At 39.6% G+C, this 17,702-nt stretch overlaps 2 protein-coding genes across 2 annotated transcripts; one reads left to right on the forward strand and one right to left on the reverse strand.

Moving 5' to 3' along the window:
• Nucleotides 1-441: 441 nt before the first annotated feature.
• Nucleotides 442-9,271, reverse strand: rskrb (ribosomal protein S6 kinase related b). Its single transcript, XM_053240001.1, has 12 exons — nucleotides 8,719-9,271; nucleotides 7,256-7,519; nucleotides 7,042-7,125; nucleotides 5,507-5,575; nucleotides 5,098-5,167; nucleotides 3,624-3,731; nucleotides 3,510-3,550; nucleotides 3,386-3,413; nucleotides 2,962-3,051; nucleotides 2,667-2,755; nucleotides 1,209-1,319; nucleotides 442-1,091 (listed from the first exon to the last, which is right to left on the reverse strand). The coding sequence occupies exons 1-12, from the start codon at nucleotides 8,746-8,748 to the stop codon at nucleotides 756-758; spliced, it is 1,320 nt and encodes a 439-aa protein (XP_053095976.1). The 5' UTR covers nucleotides 8,749-9,271; the 3' UTR covers nucleotides 442-755.
• A 1,237-nt stretch (nucleotides 9,272-10,508) lies between these two features.
• mrm3b (mitochondrial rRNA methyltransferase 3b) lies at nucleotides 10,509-15,379 on the forward strand. The gene is made up of 4 exons (XM_026938780.3): nucleotides 10,509-11,383; nucleotides 12,265-12,509; nucleotides 13,639-13,806; nucleotides 14,082-15,379. The coding sequence occupies exons 1-4, from the start codon at nucleotides 10,992-10,994 to the stop codon at nucleotides 14,606-14,608; spliced, it is 1,332 nt and encodes a 443-aa protein (XP_026794581.3). The 5' UTR covers nucleotides 10,509-10,991; the 3' UTR covers nucleotides 14,609-15,379.
• The last annotated feature ends 2,323 nt before the right edge of the window (nucleotides 15,380-17,702 follow it).

Raw genomic sequence — 17,702 nt, forward strand, 5'->3', positions numbered from 1 at the left:
TGCCAATAATTCTGGAGGGCACTAAATTCTTCATCAGCTGTGCAAGCAAAGCGCTTCCTAGGCTATATTGTTCACTAAGACTGTAAGTGATTTTAGTTTGCTGGCTATAAATAAACAATTCCAGGACATCACATCCTGTTTCTTCCATTATACCCTTGAGCGGTGTGTTTTGACCTGAGATTGCTCCATGTGGATCGTCCATGGTAATAAACATTGCCATGAGATCCTACGCTAAAATGCATAATATAATTGAAATACGTATTACATTATACTTGGTTTACTTGGTTATTACAGTATACGGTAGGCATTGAGTTGGTCCACCAGTTTTTGTAATAATAAACATTAGTACAAATATAATTTGTGGTGTCACAAACACGTTAAAAGACGGTGCATTAAGCAAAAGGCCTGTAAAAATACATACAGTGGCAGGGTATTAGCATGTTGTTGTTTTTTTTTTTTTTTAGTTTAACCTTAAAATTAATTGTTTTAATGTGTTATATACAATAGCCCTGAGAAATGCAGGAAAAAAAAAAGCCTTGGCATGGGAACTCACAAGTAGTATGAATATTATACTTAATATTATACTTTGGCATGAAACATACTTTGAAATATATTGCTAAAAAATTCTAAATAATATCAAGGGACACAATTAATTCTCACAGTGAAATGACAAATGATGGAAATTATAGAATATACACAGTTTGAACAATCCTGTGCCACACATTTCAATCTAACAACATTCAGTTTGCATCTTGCTACAAAAATGTTCTCTGTGGAACGTTGCCCTGAGGTACTTGCCCTTGGTCGAGGACCTCTTCTAGTTCCACACTGGCCAGTGTTAGGGTTTCTTGAGCAGTGGTGGAGGTTGAATCTCCGAGGAAATCACAGTCGAAATCAAAATTGGGAAACGGTTCGAGCGTAAGACCTCGGCAGGCTTTGGCAGGGCGATCGGGCCTCTTCTTCAGTTCCAGGATCTGGACCATTGGGCTTTTCTGTAACAGCTGCGAGTCGAACGGAGTGCCACGGAAAAAGGTTTGACGCTTGAAGCGCTCCAGCGTTCGCAGGCGACGTGCCGGGGTCTTACACAGCAGCTGGCAGGGATGAGAAAGTCAGGATGAGATCATGCCTTAGACATCAGGATCCAGGACTAATTGGTCTGATGATAACTTTAACACTGAACCAACCTCCAGGGAGTGTTTATTACTCACCTCAGTCAGCAGAAGGGCGAATGCAGGAGAGAAGCTTCTGGGCATCTCGTAGGGGAAGCAGCGCACCTTCCTCAGCATGCAACAGTGATCTGACTCTGGAGGTACAGGGAACTGTGAGAAGAAGTGAGGTTATTAAGTACCAAGCACCAACTCAGGAAACAAACACACATTCAAAGCTGATTCTACATATAAGTGATGTAAGCAGTCACGTGTCGCTTAGGGCCCTCGGGTCACTGTAAAAAGGCAGGACGTATTTGTTCACTCTATCTTCAGTAAGTGCTCTATCCTGGTCAGGGTCGTGGTGGATCTTGTCCCGGGAACATTGAGCACGAGGTGGCAATACACTCTGGATAGGATGCGAGTCCATCAAAGGACACCATGCACACACTCCTTCACACCTTGGGGCAATTTAGCATAGCTAAGATTGGGAAAACATTGCCTGGTCTTTTTCCAATCTTCAACTGTCCAGTTTGGGTGAGTTTGTGCCCACTGTAGCCTCAGATTCCTGTTCATGGCTTATGCTTTTCTGCTTACCACAGTTGTAAAGTGTGGTTATTGGAGTTACTATAAAGTGCAAAGTGCTCTTTATAGTAACTCAAATGAAAGAATTTGAGGTATAGTGTTTTACAGATTAATTGTTTTAGTTATAAATTTCCTTCAGGTCTTGAATGGGTTATGTTGTTGTTGTTCTTTCAGCTGCTCCCGTTAGGGGTCCCCACAGCGGATAACCTTCCATTGTCCGCATATTGATTTGGCACAGGTTTTACACTGGATACCCTTCCTGACGCAACCCTCCTCAATTACCCAGTCTTGGGACTGGCACTGAGAGTGCACTAGCCTGTTCAGTGGCTGGGGTTTGCGCCCAGCGTGGGGCTCAAACCCACAATCCTGAGATCAAAAGTCCCATACTCTGTCTCTCACTCTCTCGCTGTATATATATACATATATATATATATATATATATATATATATATAGTCTCTCTCTCTCTCTCTCTCTCTCTCTCTATATATATATATATATATATATATATATATATATGCATATTTTATTTTTTAGTACTTAAGTCTAAAATTATGACTATTCAAAGTAAGACTATACTATGATTTATGTTTCTTAATTTTTTTTTGGTAAATGTCCAATCTGTAATGTAACGTGAGCACAAAAACGAACTGATTCAGAGAACAGGTTTTTTTTTAGAGAGAGTATGGAGTAACGAAGGTATTGCATCACTTCCTGTGTGCTGCTTCTCTAAACCCATTGAATATTTTGCTAAAAATGTAAAGTCTCCACAGTATTAATCTGAGAAATAAAGTGTAAAGTCACTACTGTGATTCAAGTATATTGTTCCAAATAAATAAAGTCTGGAGTCTGTGTCACTTGCAGTCCAGCATCACTGATTATAAATGTCCCTGCACAGTGACGCAGTCACGTGTCAGTGACCTGTTTTATGACTCCACCTTGCCAGTAGCCAATGTGAAGAGCAGGATCCCGAGGGACCACCAATCAGCAGCGTGGCTGTATGGACCCCCGCTCAGCACTTCAGGAGCTGTAATGCAACAGGAAGCTTTTGTAAGACTGAAGGCTGGAGGAAACTTTTACACAATACTGTGCTGTTACGAGGAGGTTACTCTAAACATTTCAAACAAACCAAATGGCAATATTAGTTATAATAACAGTTCATTTCATACACAGAGGATACATCAATTTACATCTTTTAATATTTATTTCATTCTGTTATTGGAAGTAATGTACCCATGTACTGAATTGTCCCGCAGATGGTGAATGCCCTTCCTCCACGTTCGAGCCTCCGGGACAAACCGAAATCAGCCAGGCGTAAATGTCCTGACACACACGTGACACACGTGAAAACAACAAATCACTACAATATTCAGATCCATTAACACATGTCCATGTAACAGTATCATTTGACATCCATTACAGTCTCTAACAATGTTATCGATACTATATTATGGACAGAGACCTATATGTGCAATCAAATTAAATAAATCTTTAATACTGAAGGCAGTTTAATTAACATCACTGTGTGTTTTAAGATCTCTGAATGGTGTAAAGATTCAGCACAAATTCTGGAATATTCTGTGCTAAATTCTATAAAGTCAAAACCAATCTACAGCACCCTCTAGTGGTCAACATGCAGAGTACAGACTGTACTTACCCTCATCTGATAAAAGGACATTCTCCATCTAGAGGAGAAATAAAAACAGACATTTCAGATCCTTCAGATCTGATCATTTGATCGCTCATTATGTCACCTCAATACGAGACAAAAATGTACGTACCTTAACATCGCGGTGGATGATTCCAAAATCGTGAAGAAACCCTGCAATATGTGAAAAAAACAAACATAAATGTACCGCTCTCCACCGATAAGCAATCGCCTTTAAGATCCTTACCTAGAGCAGAACCGAGCTCAGCAGCAAACACCTTAACAGCATCCTCTCCAAACTGACCGATCATCACCCAGTAGGTGTATAAGTCTCCTGTACTGCAGTAATCACACACTAGAGAGACAACAAGGAAATAAGCAGGATAATAGTCTCAATCTGTCACTTAGACACACAGAGGATCATGTGTGTTATATGTCAAGACCATCCATCTCACACATGTTCCCTCCCTTATATATATATATATATATATATATACACACAACTAAAACTGACAGAAATAAGCAAGGTTTCAGATAAACATAGACCCGTCCTTTTTCTTATCCTGCATTCGACAAATTGTCATAACTCAAAATTTCCACCTAGGCAAAACAAAAGCAGGCCCCCTCAATTCGGAATTCCTATTTGGGACAGTCTCGTCAACCCAGAGTTCAGCAAGTTACGTCAAATCAACATGGCTGCTCACAGCATGAACAGTAAACAAATTAGGACTTCTTACCTTTAAATAAGATATACTGTTATATACATGTATTAGTTTAAGGTTATCAACATACAGACATATTCGCTTGTTATTGACTAACACTGATTATACAGGTCGCTGTTCTGAGGAGGTAACTATACATCACTCAACTATACATCACTTGTCTTTTTCCCCCCACTTTTGACGCACGGAGGTCAAAAATGATGTAATGCCGGGGTGCGACTTCACACTTCCGAGTTAAGTCGAATGCAGCATTAGAGTGTGAATCTAAAAGTACACTAGCATGCAGTCTCAGATGTTGTTCTACAGCTGATATAATCACACAGGGATATTTATTAATATAGGAGGGTGAATTCAGTGGATCAGACATCACAACTCATTCTCAACACTGTTTTATAGGCAACTAGTGAAGGGGAAGAGAAAAAAGGAGCGAAGAGGGATGGGACGTTGGGTGTGATGTGCCATTGCAACAGTGGATTTTGTTACTTCTCTTCTTCACAATAGGACATCAGGTCAGGTCACTATGTGGGTGGGACAACATGCTCTCGCTCAAAGACACAAAGAGAGCAATTTCTGGTACTGAAAACGGACAGGCAGCTACTTTGTTATTCTAGACTCTTGCCTATGCAGCTTTGCAGTTCTGTTCTGCTTTCTTCAAGCAAATAATGGGAAATCAATACAGAATAAATAAAGGACATATCTAGTTTATCTCTAGTTTCCATTCCAGACATTTTGGGTTCTGCAGTGATTTCTGAACTACACTGCACACTGGATATAACCACAAAAAAATCTTGTCATCTGATTTAGAATGACTTTTTAAGTTCATTCCTTCTTCTGAGGTCAAGATGCTTGAAGTAAAAGAGCACAGAAGTCTACACGTGGGTATAAGGGAGTTTGTGACAGCTTGGGGGGAAACACTGATTGGGTGAAGGCAAGATTAACATCCTGACGTGAGGGAAGGAGGAAAGCTGGACCGAGGGGGGCGGGTTCTGAGTCACTCACTAATAAAGAGGTGGTGCTGGGTCTGCCAGCAGTCCTGCAGGTCATGGACGAAAGGGTGGCGGACCTGACGCTGCAAAGCAACAGTTAAACAACAACGACACAGGATAGCTGAGTCAGCGAACTACTGAGGGATCAAAACACCTAAACTTTACACAGAGGTAATAAAGAGATGATGACTCTTCACCCTCAGTTTACATTCTCTGAAGAAATTCTTGCACTTCACTGATTCAAATATTGTACCCAGATTTTTTTTTTTCGGCTGAGCAAACTCTGTTCTTAAACTAAACATAAAGGTAATAAGACCACTTTTTTGAAACTATGGACTATGCATTCAACTACAGATGTTACAATTTGAGCTAAAAGCTCAAAAAACATGAATATACTATACATGGGCTGCACTTGTACTAACCTGGACTATCACCTCTTCCTTAGACTGGTCCAACACACCCAGACGAAGAATCTCAGACTTCGGGATGACCTAAGTTCCCAAACACATACGCACTGTATGAGAACTCAGATCTCATAAACCTCACTGAAATACTCTTCTCTTAAGCATCTGAATCTCACAGGGGGTGCCATTGCTCCTACTGTACATGTTTTTTAAACCATTATTAAAATGAGGCAGTTTGCCATAGAGAGATACTATTGAAAAAGCATAGAGACATTCCTTTTTAAATGTGATATATTATATTTGAGGAAGATTCCACTCACAACGTAGAATAAGCAAAGATATGATCTTGGTTCTCAAAAAGACAACTGCAAGAAAATGGTTGAATCCAGAGCCATGAAGTGGATTGAGTATATATTAAATCCATAAGGTCAGATTTTTGTTGAACTGATGAATGTGTAATGGTGTAATATACAGTAATGTATATGTAGGTATGTATATGATCGTATGTAGAATGTAATCTCCTCTTGTTCTATTGTACATAATTTGTTTTAAAAGAAGTTGATGCTGGGGAAAATACTGGAAAAGCTGTGTTGCAGATTTGGTGAAAAGCACTGAGGCTTTTCACTGTATAATTACATGTGTCGAGGAAGTACTGATGGACTGTGATAGTGTATCGTTGTGAAACTGAAGTTCTTTTTTGAATAAATCATAAAAAAGAAAAAGCACTGCATTTCTGGGACTTTAGACAGAAATACAAGCCCTAAATGGTTTATCTTTGATCGACGCCAGGTTTCAGATTTCCAATCTAAATCCAAACACATCTTCACTAGATCACTATATCCTTTACTGAGCTATTCAACTCTGAAATAATCACCTTATCAAGCCATTGACTGAGAATGACTCGTATGTTGAACATGAGTGTCACACATCAGTATAGCTTTGTTTTCAAATTGATCTGACTGACCTGAAATCTGAAGCCAGCTGTAAAAATAGCTGGTTCAATAGAGAAAGCGACTGGGATTATAGCAGTGTTTAAATACTTATTTTTAGCCTAGCCGGCAAAGCTTTTTCCCCAAATATCAATAAACTGCCCTTGAAATTCCCTGAAACCCAGTTCAAAGGAGAAAAAAAAGGTCAAATTAATTTCACCCTGATAGGACACACGTGAACCCGCTACCTAAATTAACATGAAACAGCACGCTATGACATCACATCTCACGTTACCGAGAAACTGGAAAGCGTAAACTTGTCTGTCCTGAAGACCTAACCTTTCCCATGTTGGAAAACCTACTGATCGTGACAAAGCGCTGACACTGGAGGCTCCTTCCATTAATGTATAGCTATTAAACTAAAACATCTTCTCACAGAAAACTTCACCATATAAACAATTACGTGTTTTACTCTGTTAAATAACAGCATTTTTACTGGTTTATAGTAATATCATATGTAGAAAGAGCGCACTATTGTCAGAGCTGCTGTTATAGAAAATTAATCAACACTTTCAACAGCATAATAATATAGAATGATATGAGAAATAGAAGTAATACATTTACCTTAACTGCATAAGTCTTTTGTTTTAACTTGTCCTTCACCTTCAAGATGGGACCAAATGATCCTTTGGCAATGTAACCCAGGATCTGAGGGTACAGCATGAAGAGTATTTCAGGAAAACTTGACTGTGTATCAAAATTAGACATGTAACTTTGTTACCAGTTGAAAAAAAACAAACATAACGTCATGTGTGGGATGAAGAACTTTTTTCCCGACCTGGAAGTGCTCATGTCCAGGGGCGTTGCGGTGGGGAAACTCGGGAAGGAACATGGTGATAAACGCGGGGAGGTCCCACTCCATGTGCAGTTTCTCAGGGCCAGGCACTGAAGACAGCACATACTCTGGGACAGACGTCCTCTTGTCCCGAATCATTCTCCGTGACCCGATGTGCAACCTTGAAGGAACAGAGACGCCCAAACTGGATAGGAAGCCACGCCATCCAGATGAGTAGTGACTTTCCTCCTTATGCTGTGGTGGATTCTGTAATAAATGAAGAATAATGCAGTGGTTGTAAGTAATAATGGTTAGTAAGTTTATCAACAAGCAAAAGGATGAATCAGGCAGGTCCGGAGGTCAAGACAAGCCATGGCAGGATCAGATACCGACATCACATCAATATATAGGTCTCTTAGAACACCATCAGAAATAAAGTACTGAACTGTACTCTTCCTTGTAGATGTGGTGGTACATCGTTTGTACCTTTCATATGATTCTTTTACCTGGGAAGGTTTATGTGGTGTACATGCATGTGATGGGACACAGACTGCGGATTGCCCACAGTTATAATAAGCTCCACTCTTCTGTGAAGGCTTTCCATTAGATTTTGGAGTGTGGCTGTGGGGATTTGTGTTCATTCAGCCACAAGAGCATTAGTGAGGTCAGGCGCTGATGTCTGGGGTTCAGTCGGTGTTCCAGTTCACCCTAAAGGTGTTCAGTGGGGTTGAGGTCAGGGCTCTGTGCAGGACACTCCAGTTCTTCCACTCCAACATTCACACACCATGTCTTCATGGAGCTCGCTTTGTGCACAGGGGCATTGTCATGCTGGAACAGGTTTGAGCCTCGTAGTTCCAATGAAGGGAAACTGTAACTACTCTATGCTGTGCTTCCAAATTTGTGGTGACAGTTTGCAGAAGAACCACATATGAGTGAGACGGTCAGGTGTCCACAAATTTTTGGTCATATAGTATGCATAGTAAATGTACAAAATTGATGATACCACCCCAGCGACAAAGAAAGTCATTTCTGAAAGTGTACGTACTGTATATAGGGGATGAAATAATGGCTTTTACTTCCATATGTATTGCACTAAATATTCAGTAGGAACCAATAAATCAATCTTATTCCATTCCATCATGCTGTGAATGTTTTTTTTTCTTCCTAATATAAGGTATTTTTATTCCTAAAGTAACACAGTTAATTTGAGCCAAGACAAACAGCTTGAGAGATTGCTCAGAGATTAATATAATCTACACCCAGTCAGGATTTTAGATGCCCTACAAAATTAATGAATTAATTCTTTTTTATATTTATTTATTTGCTTGTAGAGCTAAATATGATTAAGCACATTTATATTTAGTGAACAACACAGTGTATACACATCATAAAGAGTATAAAAGAATATAATTAAATGATAAGGGAAACAGAAAACTCCAGTAAGTGCACTCAGACTCAGTCCAAACCTTATTGCTCTTGCTCCCATCAGCACCCATTACATTCACTGTTTGGCTCTGAAAATGAACTTCATCCTACATTTCTTTCATCCATGTCGTAGAATCCATGACAAATTATCTTTAAAACAATCCTACCACAGCCATTTCATAATCAAACGCCATCCAAATAATCACCAGAGCCAAAGTTATGGCGACATAAACAACATAATCTCCGTTATCTCCATTATCGCTGGTGGTTGACGTGGAGCTCATATCCGATTGGCTCGTCATGACAGAACAACCAATCACATCGCGGATTAAGCTCTGACCCCGCCCACTGCCTCACATTTAAGTGCAGCTCGAGAGCTGTCCGCAGTTCTGAATTATTTACTTTCTAATGCACATTTCTGAAGAAACCTATGTGAAATATTAAAATGCTACTGAAAACCACCAGACAAACCCTTTCCTTATAGTTCTATTCAGAGGAGATGGTTCGTTATTATCTAGTTTCTTTCTGTTTTCATTTTAAAGCAGTGTAAAATATGCTGGATTTGATTTATCAGTCAAAAACAGATAACAACAGAGCATAAGACTCAGATCATCTCTTAATAATAAAAAGCAAATTCATAACAATAAAAGCAGATACAAATCTACAGTGTCTGAGAGTCTGGGAGTGCTAGTGAAAATGCTTCTCCTGCGCGTTCTTCTCTAATTCCATACAAATGTTTCTCAGTACAGATTATATTATCAGCAATAACCTGATAATTAAAAAAAAACCTGAGTGCAAAGCAGAAACTTAGAAATATTTACATGACTTTAACTTTCATGGGCTCGACAAGTTTGTGTAAAACCTGACAAATCCGTCGGAATCGTGAAGCTTGAAGATCCAAGATATTGAACATTTCCTTCATTTTTCATCAAAGACCCCCTCATCCGAGAGACAATTAATGAGATAAACTGACTCTAGAAGCAAAGCCAAGCAAGACTAAATTATTATTATTATTTGGTAACCCCCCATCTCATGGGAACAGTGCAATAATGCAGTGTCACTTTAATACTGTTGTGTGTTTGTGTTTTTCTGCATTCTTGGTGTGTCTCTTTTATATTTTTTATACTTACATATATTTTTTATTTTTTTTATATCCCCACTGGGGACGAATAAAGGATTATCTTATCTTATCATTATTATTATTACATTAGTGAAGTGACTTGTGGCCAAGTATGGTGACCCATACTAGGAATTTGTGCTCTGCACACACACAGTAGTGAACACACACACCCGGAGCAGTGGGCAGCCTTTTTCGCTGCGGCACCCAGGGAGCAGTCAGGGGTTCGGTGCCTTGCTCAAGGGTCTCACCTCAGTCGTGGTATTGAGGGTGGGAGAGAGCGCTGGTCATTCACTCCCCCCACCTACAATCCCTGCCGGACCCGAGACTCGAACCCACAACCTTCAGGTTCACCTTCGGGTTGCAAGTCCGACTCGCTATCCATTAGGCCACGACTGCCCCCATCATCAACATCAACATCAACAACATCAACAACATCAACAACAACAACAACACCACAGTGAATTAATACAAAATAAACTCCATACTAGTAGTTGACAACTGAACTGTCCTATCAGCGATCTCAGCGAAAAGCATGTAATGACGAATTAGCCAATCACAGAGCAGGAGGCGGGATTTACCCTAATGCGGGTAAAAAAAAAAAAACACACACACACACACACACACACACACACACACACAACGCCAATTTTCGGTTTCCTGGGCTCTGTTCAGTGAGTCAGATTATTCGACTCACCTCACCATTAGGAGTCGACTCTCTCGGCTCTAAAACGACTCAGGAGCCATTTTGTATTGAAGCTTCGCAGCGTTGCTGGTCAACCGTCATCTTAAATAGACTAGCCAAGCTAATTAGCTTTAGTGGTTAAGATACAAGTCAAAACACTTACTGATATAAATTAATTTGTTTACAGCCATACACTTACTTGTCGTGAATAATGAAATGGAAAGGATTAAGCTAGCATTTTGGCTAACTGTCGAACAATTATTGGGGCATTCAAATGCACTAGTAAACAGGACAAAGTTGGGGATAGACACCTGACAGTTGACATTAATGAAAAGTTTAGATGTTTAAAATAAAAGATTTCACTTAAAATAATTGCCTACACCTACAAATAACGGGAAAACAAGGCAGAAAATACGGCTCAGATATGCGAGTCGAATCTTAAGGTTCGACTCAGAGAGCCGACTCAAAGAGCCGACACATTCGCAAACGACACTTCACCTCACTTAGGCAATATGGCGACGCTCATGTGGTGCATGAGAGGTGTGTGTACAATCCTCAAACCAACTCTGACTGTAAGAACCAGTAACAGATATGTGCGCACAGTGAGGCGCAGACCACCGACCACTTCTTCTTCTTCTTCTTCTGTGGAGGAGATAATCCTGAAGTCAGAAGTGAAACCCGAGCATCCTGCATGTTCTCCTTCAGCACTGGAGTCCATGCTGCAAACGAACCACAGAAATGTGTGTCAGAAACCCGGAGACACGACGAGGACAGTTTCAGAGTCACATCCCGAGAAAACAACAAGCAAACAAGCAAGTCGTGCTTTGTCCTCCAGACCTCCATGTTTCCACCAGGTGGGAAGTCTGCGGTATGAAAAGGCGCAGCCTGATGACAAGAGAGTCTCGTAAGTACTGTCAAGTCCTGTAACTTTTTTGGGGGATGGAATTCCTAAGCCTAATGAAGCCTATGTAGTAATCTAACAATGAGTGGCATCAATCCTAAATGTCATGCATGCTGGTGTTGCAGTTATCCTTGACCTTCATTCATCTTCAGTTAGGTCAGGGTTGTGATGGATCTGGAGCATATCCTGGGAAAACTGTGTGTGAGGTGCGAAAACAACCTTCATGGAACACCAGTTCAGTGCAGGACACCATGCACATACACATATTCACACACTTAAGGACAATTCAGAGAAACAATCCACCTACCGGCATGTGTTTGAGAGATAGGAGGAAACCGGGGAACCCTGGGGGAACCCACATGGACACTGGGAGAACATGTGAAACTCAGCAGAGATGGGAATCCAAGCTAGGGATTGAATCAGGGGCCCTGGAGCAGTGACGTCGCAGCACTACCTGCTACACCACTGCATCTATCAACATGTATTTTCATTTTATGGATTTTTGTGTTGAAGTCATGACCTTTAAAGGTGCCATTTGTAACGGTTTAACATGTTCCTGTGTCTTTAATGATCATAATGTTTCGAAGAAGCCTTTAAAAAAAATGCTGATGTGAAATATTTCTGTGATATGAATCTATCTAGTTTCTTTATTTCAGGATTTGTTATTTCAGGATTTGAATTTCTGGCCCTGAAACTAGCTCCACCTTCAGCAGGAACAGTTTTCCTTAAAACGCAATTCACAAGGCATGCACATGTTCGGCAGCAAGGAAAAGAAAAAGCTTGTCAGAGTTTACAATGAAATTGCAGTTCACTTTGCAGGCAGCAGAAAGAAAAAAAATGACACATTGCACCTTTAACTTCTTTATCTCTTTTACCATTTACAGACGTTTGGTGAACTTGGCTCGGTCGAAGAAGCTTCGTGAACAGCAAGGCAAAATCCTCCTGGAAGGAAGACGTCTCATTTCTGACGCGCTGGACGCAGGGGCTTCACCACTCACCATCTTCTTCAGTACAGTGGAGAGACTTCAGGAGCTTCCTGTAAGCAAACTCACACAAGCCAGCTTAGTCAAAGTCAAGCTGGAGGACGTCCGACTCGGGCCTGATCTCAACACGGCACTCGATATGATAGGTAATGCACTAGTAGGGCTGGAAATTTTTTAATGCGAAATTCATGACTAGCTTACAAACTAATATTGTAGGTATAATTATATTGTATTATAGGTATAATTATATTGTATTATAGGTATAATTATAGGTATTATATTAGGTATAATTATAACACACTATTTTTTGGTATATTATGGTATAAATGAAAGTGTGTTTATAAAATGAATGTGGACGCTGTACTTTGCATGGCATGGACAACAATTTAATTATATTCTACTAATCTATTTTTGTCTGACTTACTGACTTTGTCTTACTAAGAAGAAACTGTGGTTTGATAGATTATTAGGTTTCTCCTTACTTTTCATCACCTATGTTCTTTACAAGCAGGGTACCATGTTTTAAAAGCATGTAGCAACATTTTCTAATATCTATTCAAGTTTATACCACAGCACAGTTAAATTCTGAAATCTGATTGGTCAAAAGGCGTTGAATAATTTTCTATAACAGCAGCTCTGACAATCGTTCCCACTATAATTTAGACGATTCAGTTCAATCCAAACTCATTCGAAGACGATGTTGTTTCTATGGTAACAGCTAATTTACAGGGCAGACAATAGGGCTGAATAATAAAACCATGTTATTTAACAAAGAAAGTGTTAATTGTTGATGTGGCAAAGCTTTCTGTAACATATTTATTTATTTAACACTTATGGAAGGAGTCTCCACTATCAGCGCATTTCCACCACAGCAACGTCCTCAGTTTGCACTTTCCGTTTTTTCTGCAACATGACAAGCTATGTTTTATTAGCTTCAGGAGAGAGGAAAAAAAAGAGGCTGGTGAGGGAGCGACTGTTTGTAGCTGCTATAACGTAACACCAAAGTGACAACAGGAACTAACTTTAAATGTAACTATAAATGGTTAAAAAGCATGAAATGCTCATTAATAAATAAAAAATCATAATCGTTGGCAAAGTGCTGTGGTGGAAGAGGAATAATGGTTCATCATTCCATCTCATCGTTGATTATTTTCCTAAAACAGCATGCCTTGTGATATTTTATTCCTTACATGTCGTACTGTGTAGTGTGTGTGTGTGTAGAGTATTTCAGATTTCCTTGATAATAGTATGCCGTACTATGACACGGTTTTGCAGCTATCGTCAAACGTCCAGAGGTGTCCCAGATGTCATTTTCTGAGGAGAAATGTGGGAAGGCATTGCCTTTGACGCTTATCTGCGATAACGTGCGGGATCCAGGGAACCTGGGTGCGACGTTGCGCTGTGCCGCTGCTGCTGGATGCCACAGTGTGCTGCTCAGTGCAGGTATGAACCCAGTGCATAATAATAATAATGTTTTGTAGATTTTGATATTTAAAGTCATTCATATGTGAAATTGTGAAATATGTGAATAGGACAGAATGTGAATCTAACCAATGTCTTGTTATGACTACTGATAAACATTTCATGAGGCTTATTTTAGGGTTGAATATAAAGATCAGGATTGAATTTGCATAATTTCATAGTAAAGTACATATTATTTTTACGAATTCGTTAAAATTTCTAAGCCTTATTATTCTCTGCAAATTTCACTTTGTCAGGTTGTGTGGATGTCTGGGATTCCAAGGTCCTCCGTGCTGCCATGGGCGCCCACTTTCGCCTTCCCATAATCCCTAGTCTGTCCTGGTCTGATATACAGAGACACCTTCCTCCCACTACAACTGTCCACGTAGCTGACAACTCGAGCAGCTCCATGACCCAGCTGGAACTCTCAGGAACACTTCAGCGGCAAAAAAAAGCTGGAGACTATGGATGGGTCAGCAGCCGCCATATCTCCAGGAAAGTGTATTATGAAGACGAGGATGAAGAGGACAAGGTGGGCGGGTCTAGGCAGGCGGGCCCAGTTTTAGAGACTCAGCCTTATCATATGAGTTGGACTGGTAGCCACACGGCCATCGTGATTGGTGGAGAGACTCACGGTTTGAGCCAGGAAGCCTTGCAGTTGACCAAAGAAACAAGGGGGCGGAGATTATTGATCCCCATGGTGCGAGGAGTGGACAGTCTGAATGCTGCCATGGCTGCGAGTGTGCTGCTGTTTGAGGGAAGGAGACAACTGAGTGCGAAATGAAAGACATGGTTCACATGGTTACAGTTACAGTACATGCTTTAAAATGAATTTTACAGAAGGGTTGAAGCTAAACTCCCAACCCAATAAGAAACAGTACAAGAGCTGAATTCTCGAATCTGATTGGTCAGACGGTGTTGATTAATTTTCTATATCAGCAGCTCTGACAATACTGTTGGCCGCAGGTTTGTAACACCCTCGTTCTAATATGTTATCATTTCTATAGCAACAGCTCATTCACAGGGACTTACATGGCAGACCACATTTAAAAAAAAAAGTTATTTAATAAAGAAAAAGTGTAATCATTGATATGGTGAAGTAAGAAGTTTATTTAACATTTATGGAAGGAGTCTCCAGTGTCAACACTTTGTAAAAGTCAGACCTAAAGCTGTAAGTTTTAAGTTTTCCAACATAGGGAAGTGTTCACAAGATGACAGCTGATTTCACGATATTAGACGTAACTATAAATGGATAAAAAGTGCAACGCGTCATCTTTTAATAAAAAAAATTGCTGTGGTGTATGAAGAATGTAACAGTGTATGCTGCTTTACCTGAGAGTTGATATTAATGAAACTCAGACCTACAAGAACAAATTCTGTAGAATTCTTATGTATTTTATACTGTGGTTATTTAAAAGTAGTAAATAATGATCTATTAAGAGAAAAAATGAATTCTTACTTGTTCATTAATAGCTAGATGTAGTGTTTTACAGATTGTAAATTGTGGCCTTGCCTTATAATTCCTATTTCAGTAAAGCAATATTTGCTTTTATAACCTTTTCCATCACTGCTTTTTAAACGATGCTGATTTGTTATGACACGATGCATGCGAGCTGTTGATCTCTGGATGGACGTGATGTCTCTGCTCCGTCTTAAAGAAGCAGCAACCTTCATGTCACCTTTCATCTTTCAGCTGATGTTGACGTTGATGTTAACGGTTCTCGGCACAATTCTCCGGCACGCCAGCATCAGAGCAATGCTCATGATTTGGATTACAGCTGACAGCCATTGCAGTTCAGAGTCACGTTAATGACAGAGAAGAGGCACAGCGTCTGTTTGAATCTGGGTTCAAAACTGAAACGTTATAAAGTCTGGAATATTACAGCCATGATAATGGACTGTGATGAGCTCTGAAATAATCTGTATCACTGAGCAAACAGTCTACTCTGTGTGTGTGTGTGTGTGTGTGTGTGTGTGTGTGTGTTATTGAGCAACAGGAACAACTTTAGACTTCTAAACTGGTGTCAAGGCTTTTAGATATGTCATATTGTATAGATTAGATTAGAAATGATTCATTTTTCATTTTGGTTAATTCTGAACAGAAACAATATTTTTCCATTCCTGCTCCAGCGTTCCTCATCGCCTCTTTAGTTTGAAACCGGTTAGAATGAAACTAAAGAGCAGTTAATAACTTTTTTTTTTAAACATATGATAGCCTACTCTGCTTATAGGAAGCCTAGAGTATAAATAAAAAAAAACTACACATGCATTTATTTATTTTGATTTTTAAAAGCATTTTCAGAGCATCCTTCTACTTTGCAGTGTTATTTGTTGCTTGCAGAATCGTACGGAAAATGCTTTCTACATAGATTTTCCTGCGGTCACTCCGTCGATGACAACCTGGCTATAGCGGATCAGATCGTCAGATCTGGATTCTAAATTCTGGACAGGAATTTAGGCCTATTATTGGGGAAAAAGTTTAGGTGTAGGCTGTACTTTCTTGAAATCACACTGGAATGTAAAAAATAAGGTTATTAACCAGCTAAGCAGTTTTTAAAATAATGTTTTCACTCTGGTGTCATTCATTAATAAATAAAAAAATGTGGGCAAATTGAGGAACAAACTACTTCAGGATGTTCTGTTATGAGAAAGTAATCAGCTTTGGAGTGTTAAAGTCCACATTAGACAGCCTCTTAGTTGTGTTGATTACAGCACGCTCCATTGTGTTTTATTCATTACATAGTGTATAGTAGTTTTATATTTTGATGAACTGGGATTTATTATTGTTATACTGGTCAAAGGTGCTGTTAATAAGTGTAAAGAATTCGCAACGTCATTATACAGTATATGAATGTATCTAGTGCAGGTGACCTTAGCATCATTTAAACTCATGCAGGTAATGGATTTAAACCACCGGGGGTTCTCCAGGACCAGGGTTGGGAACCTGTGGTTTAAAGGGTTACTGTATATAAATGAGATAGCATACTGAACAGATTTTTGAATGTTTTGAATTGTTATCCAACACACACACACACACACACACACACTTTTTGCTGGACTCCACTAGAGGGAGTAAGTGTGATAAGATTTGAACCAGGTGTCAGGTTTGCTCAGCTTGCTCTACTACATGGTTTTATAAATTATTGACTTCATTGACAAGCCCTAAGTTTCTTTTAATTATTTAAATAAATTTACCATATCATTACATCTGAAATGGCATCGTCTCAATTGACACTCGAAGATGTTATCACTTGCCTGTTTCTAATCCTTTAAAGAGCAGAAGTAGTTCCCAAGGTGCTACTTAAACTTTTTTTTTTCTTGGCATTATGCTGTTACTTGTGAATGCACTTCAAGATTATAATCAAAGCTTGCACACAAGGACGAAGGTGAAACAGGTCTTTAAAAGCGGTTTATGATTACCTTCCTATGCCACTGTTAAGTGTTAATGAGCAACGGGGAATATCATTAAGAATAAAGCCTGATGAGAAAGCTGACCTGGGTGTTGATTAGGCAGGAGTGGAGGGCTCATTATACACTCATTATGAACTATCCAAGTCTGCTGATTCACCAAAGACATTTCCTGGAGTTTTGCTCGCACTCATGTAATGGGATGGACACTAGAAAAGCATCACATACGCATGCACAGACATACGCAAAAGTGTGACCCTAACTGGTCTGTGAAACGGGCCGTGAAAAGAAATAAAATCAATGCAATGCTGACACAGTGCCAATATATTTGTCCTGATCAGAAACAAAACACTGCTGAATCACATACTTGCATACAGATCCAATTAATATTCTCCAGCTAAATTAATATTCTTCAAAGTTGAGTGATTTCTATTTAATATGAATTGCTTTTGTATTACACAGTGAGAACT

The sequence above is a fragment of the Pangasianodon hypophthalmus genome, chromosome 15 (genome assembly GCF_027358585.1).
Source record: "Pangasianodon hypophthalmus isolate fPanHyp1 chromosome 15, fPanHyp1.pri, whole genome shotgun sequence".
Taxonomy (NCBI): domain Eukaryota; kingdom Metazoa; phylum Chordata; class Actinopteri; order Siluriformes; family Pangasiidae; genus Pangasianodon; species Pangasianodon hypophthalmus.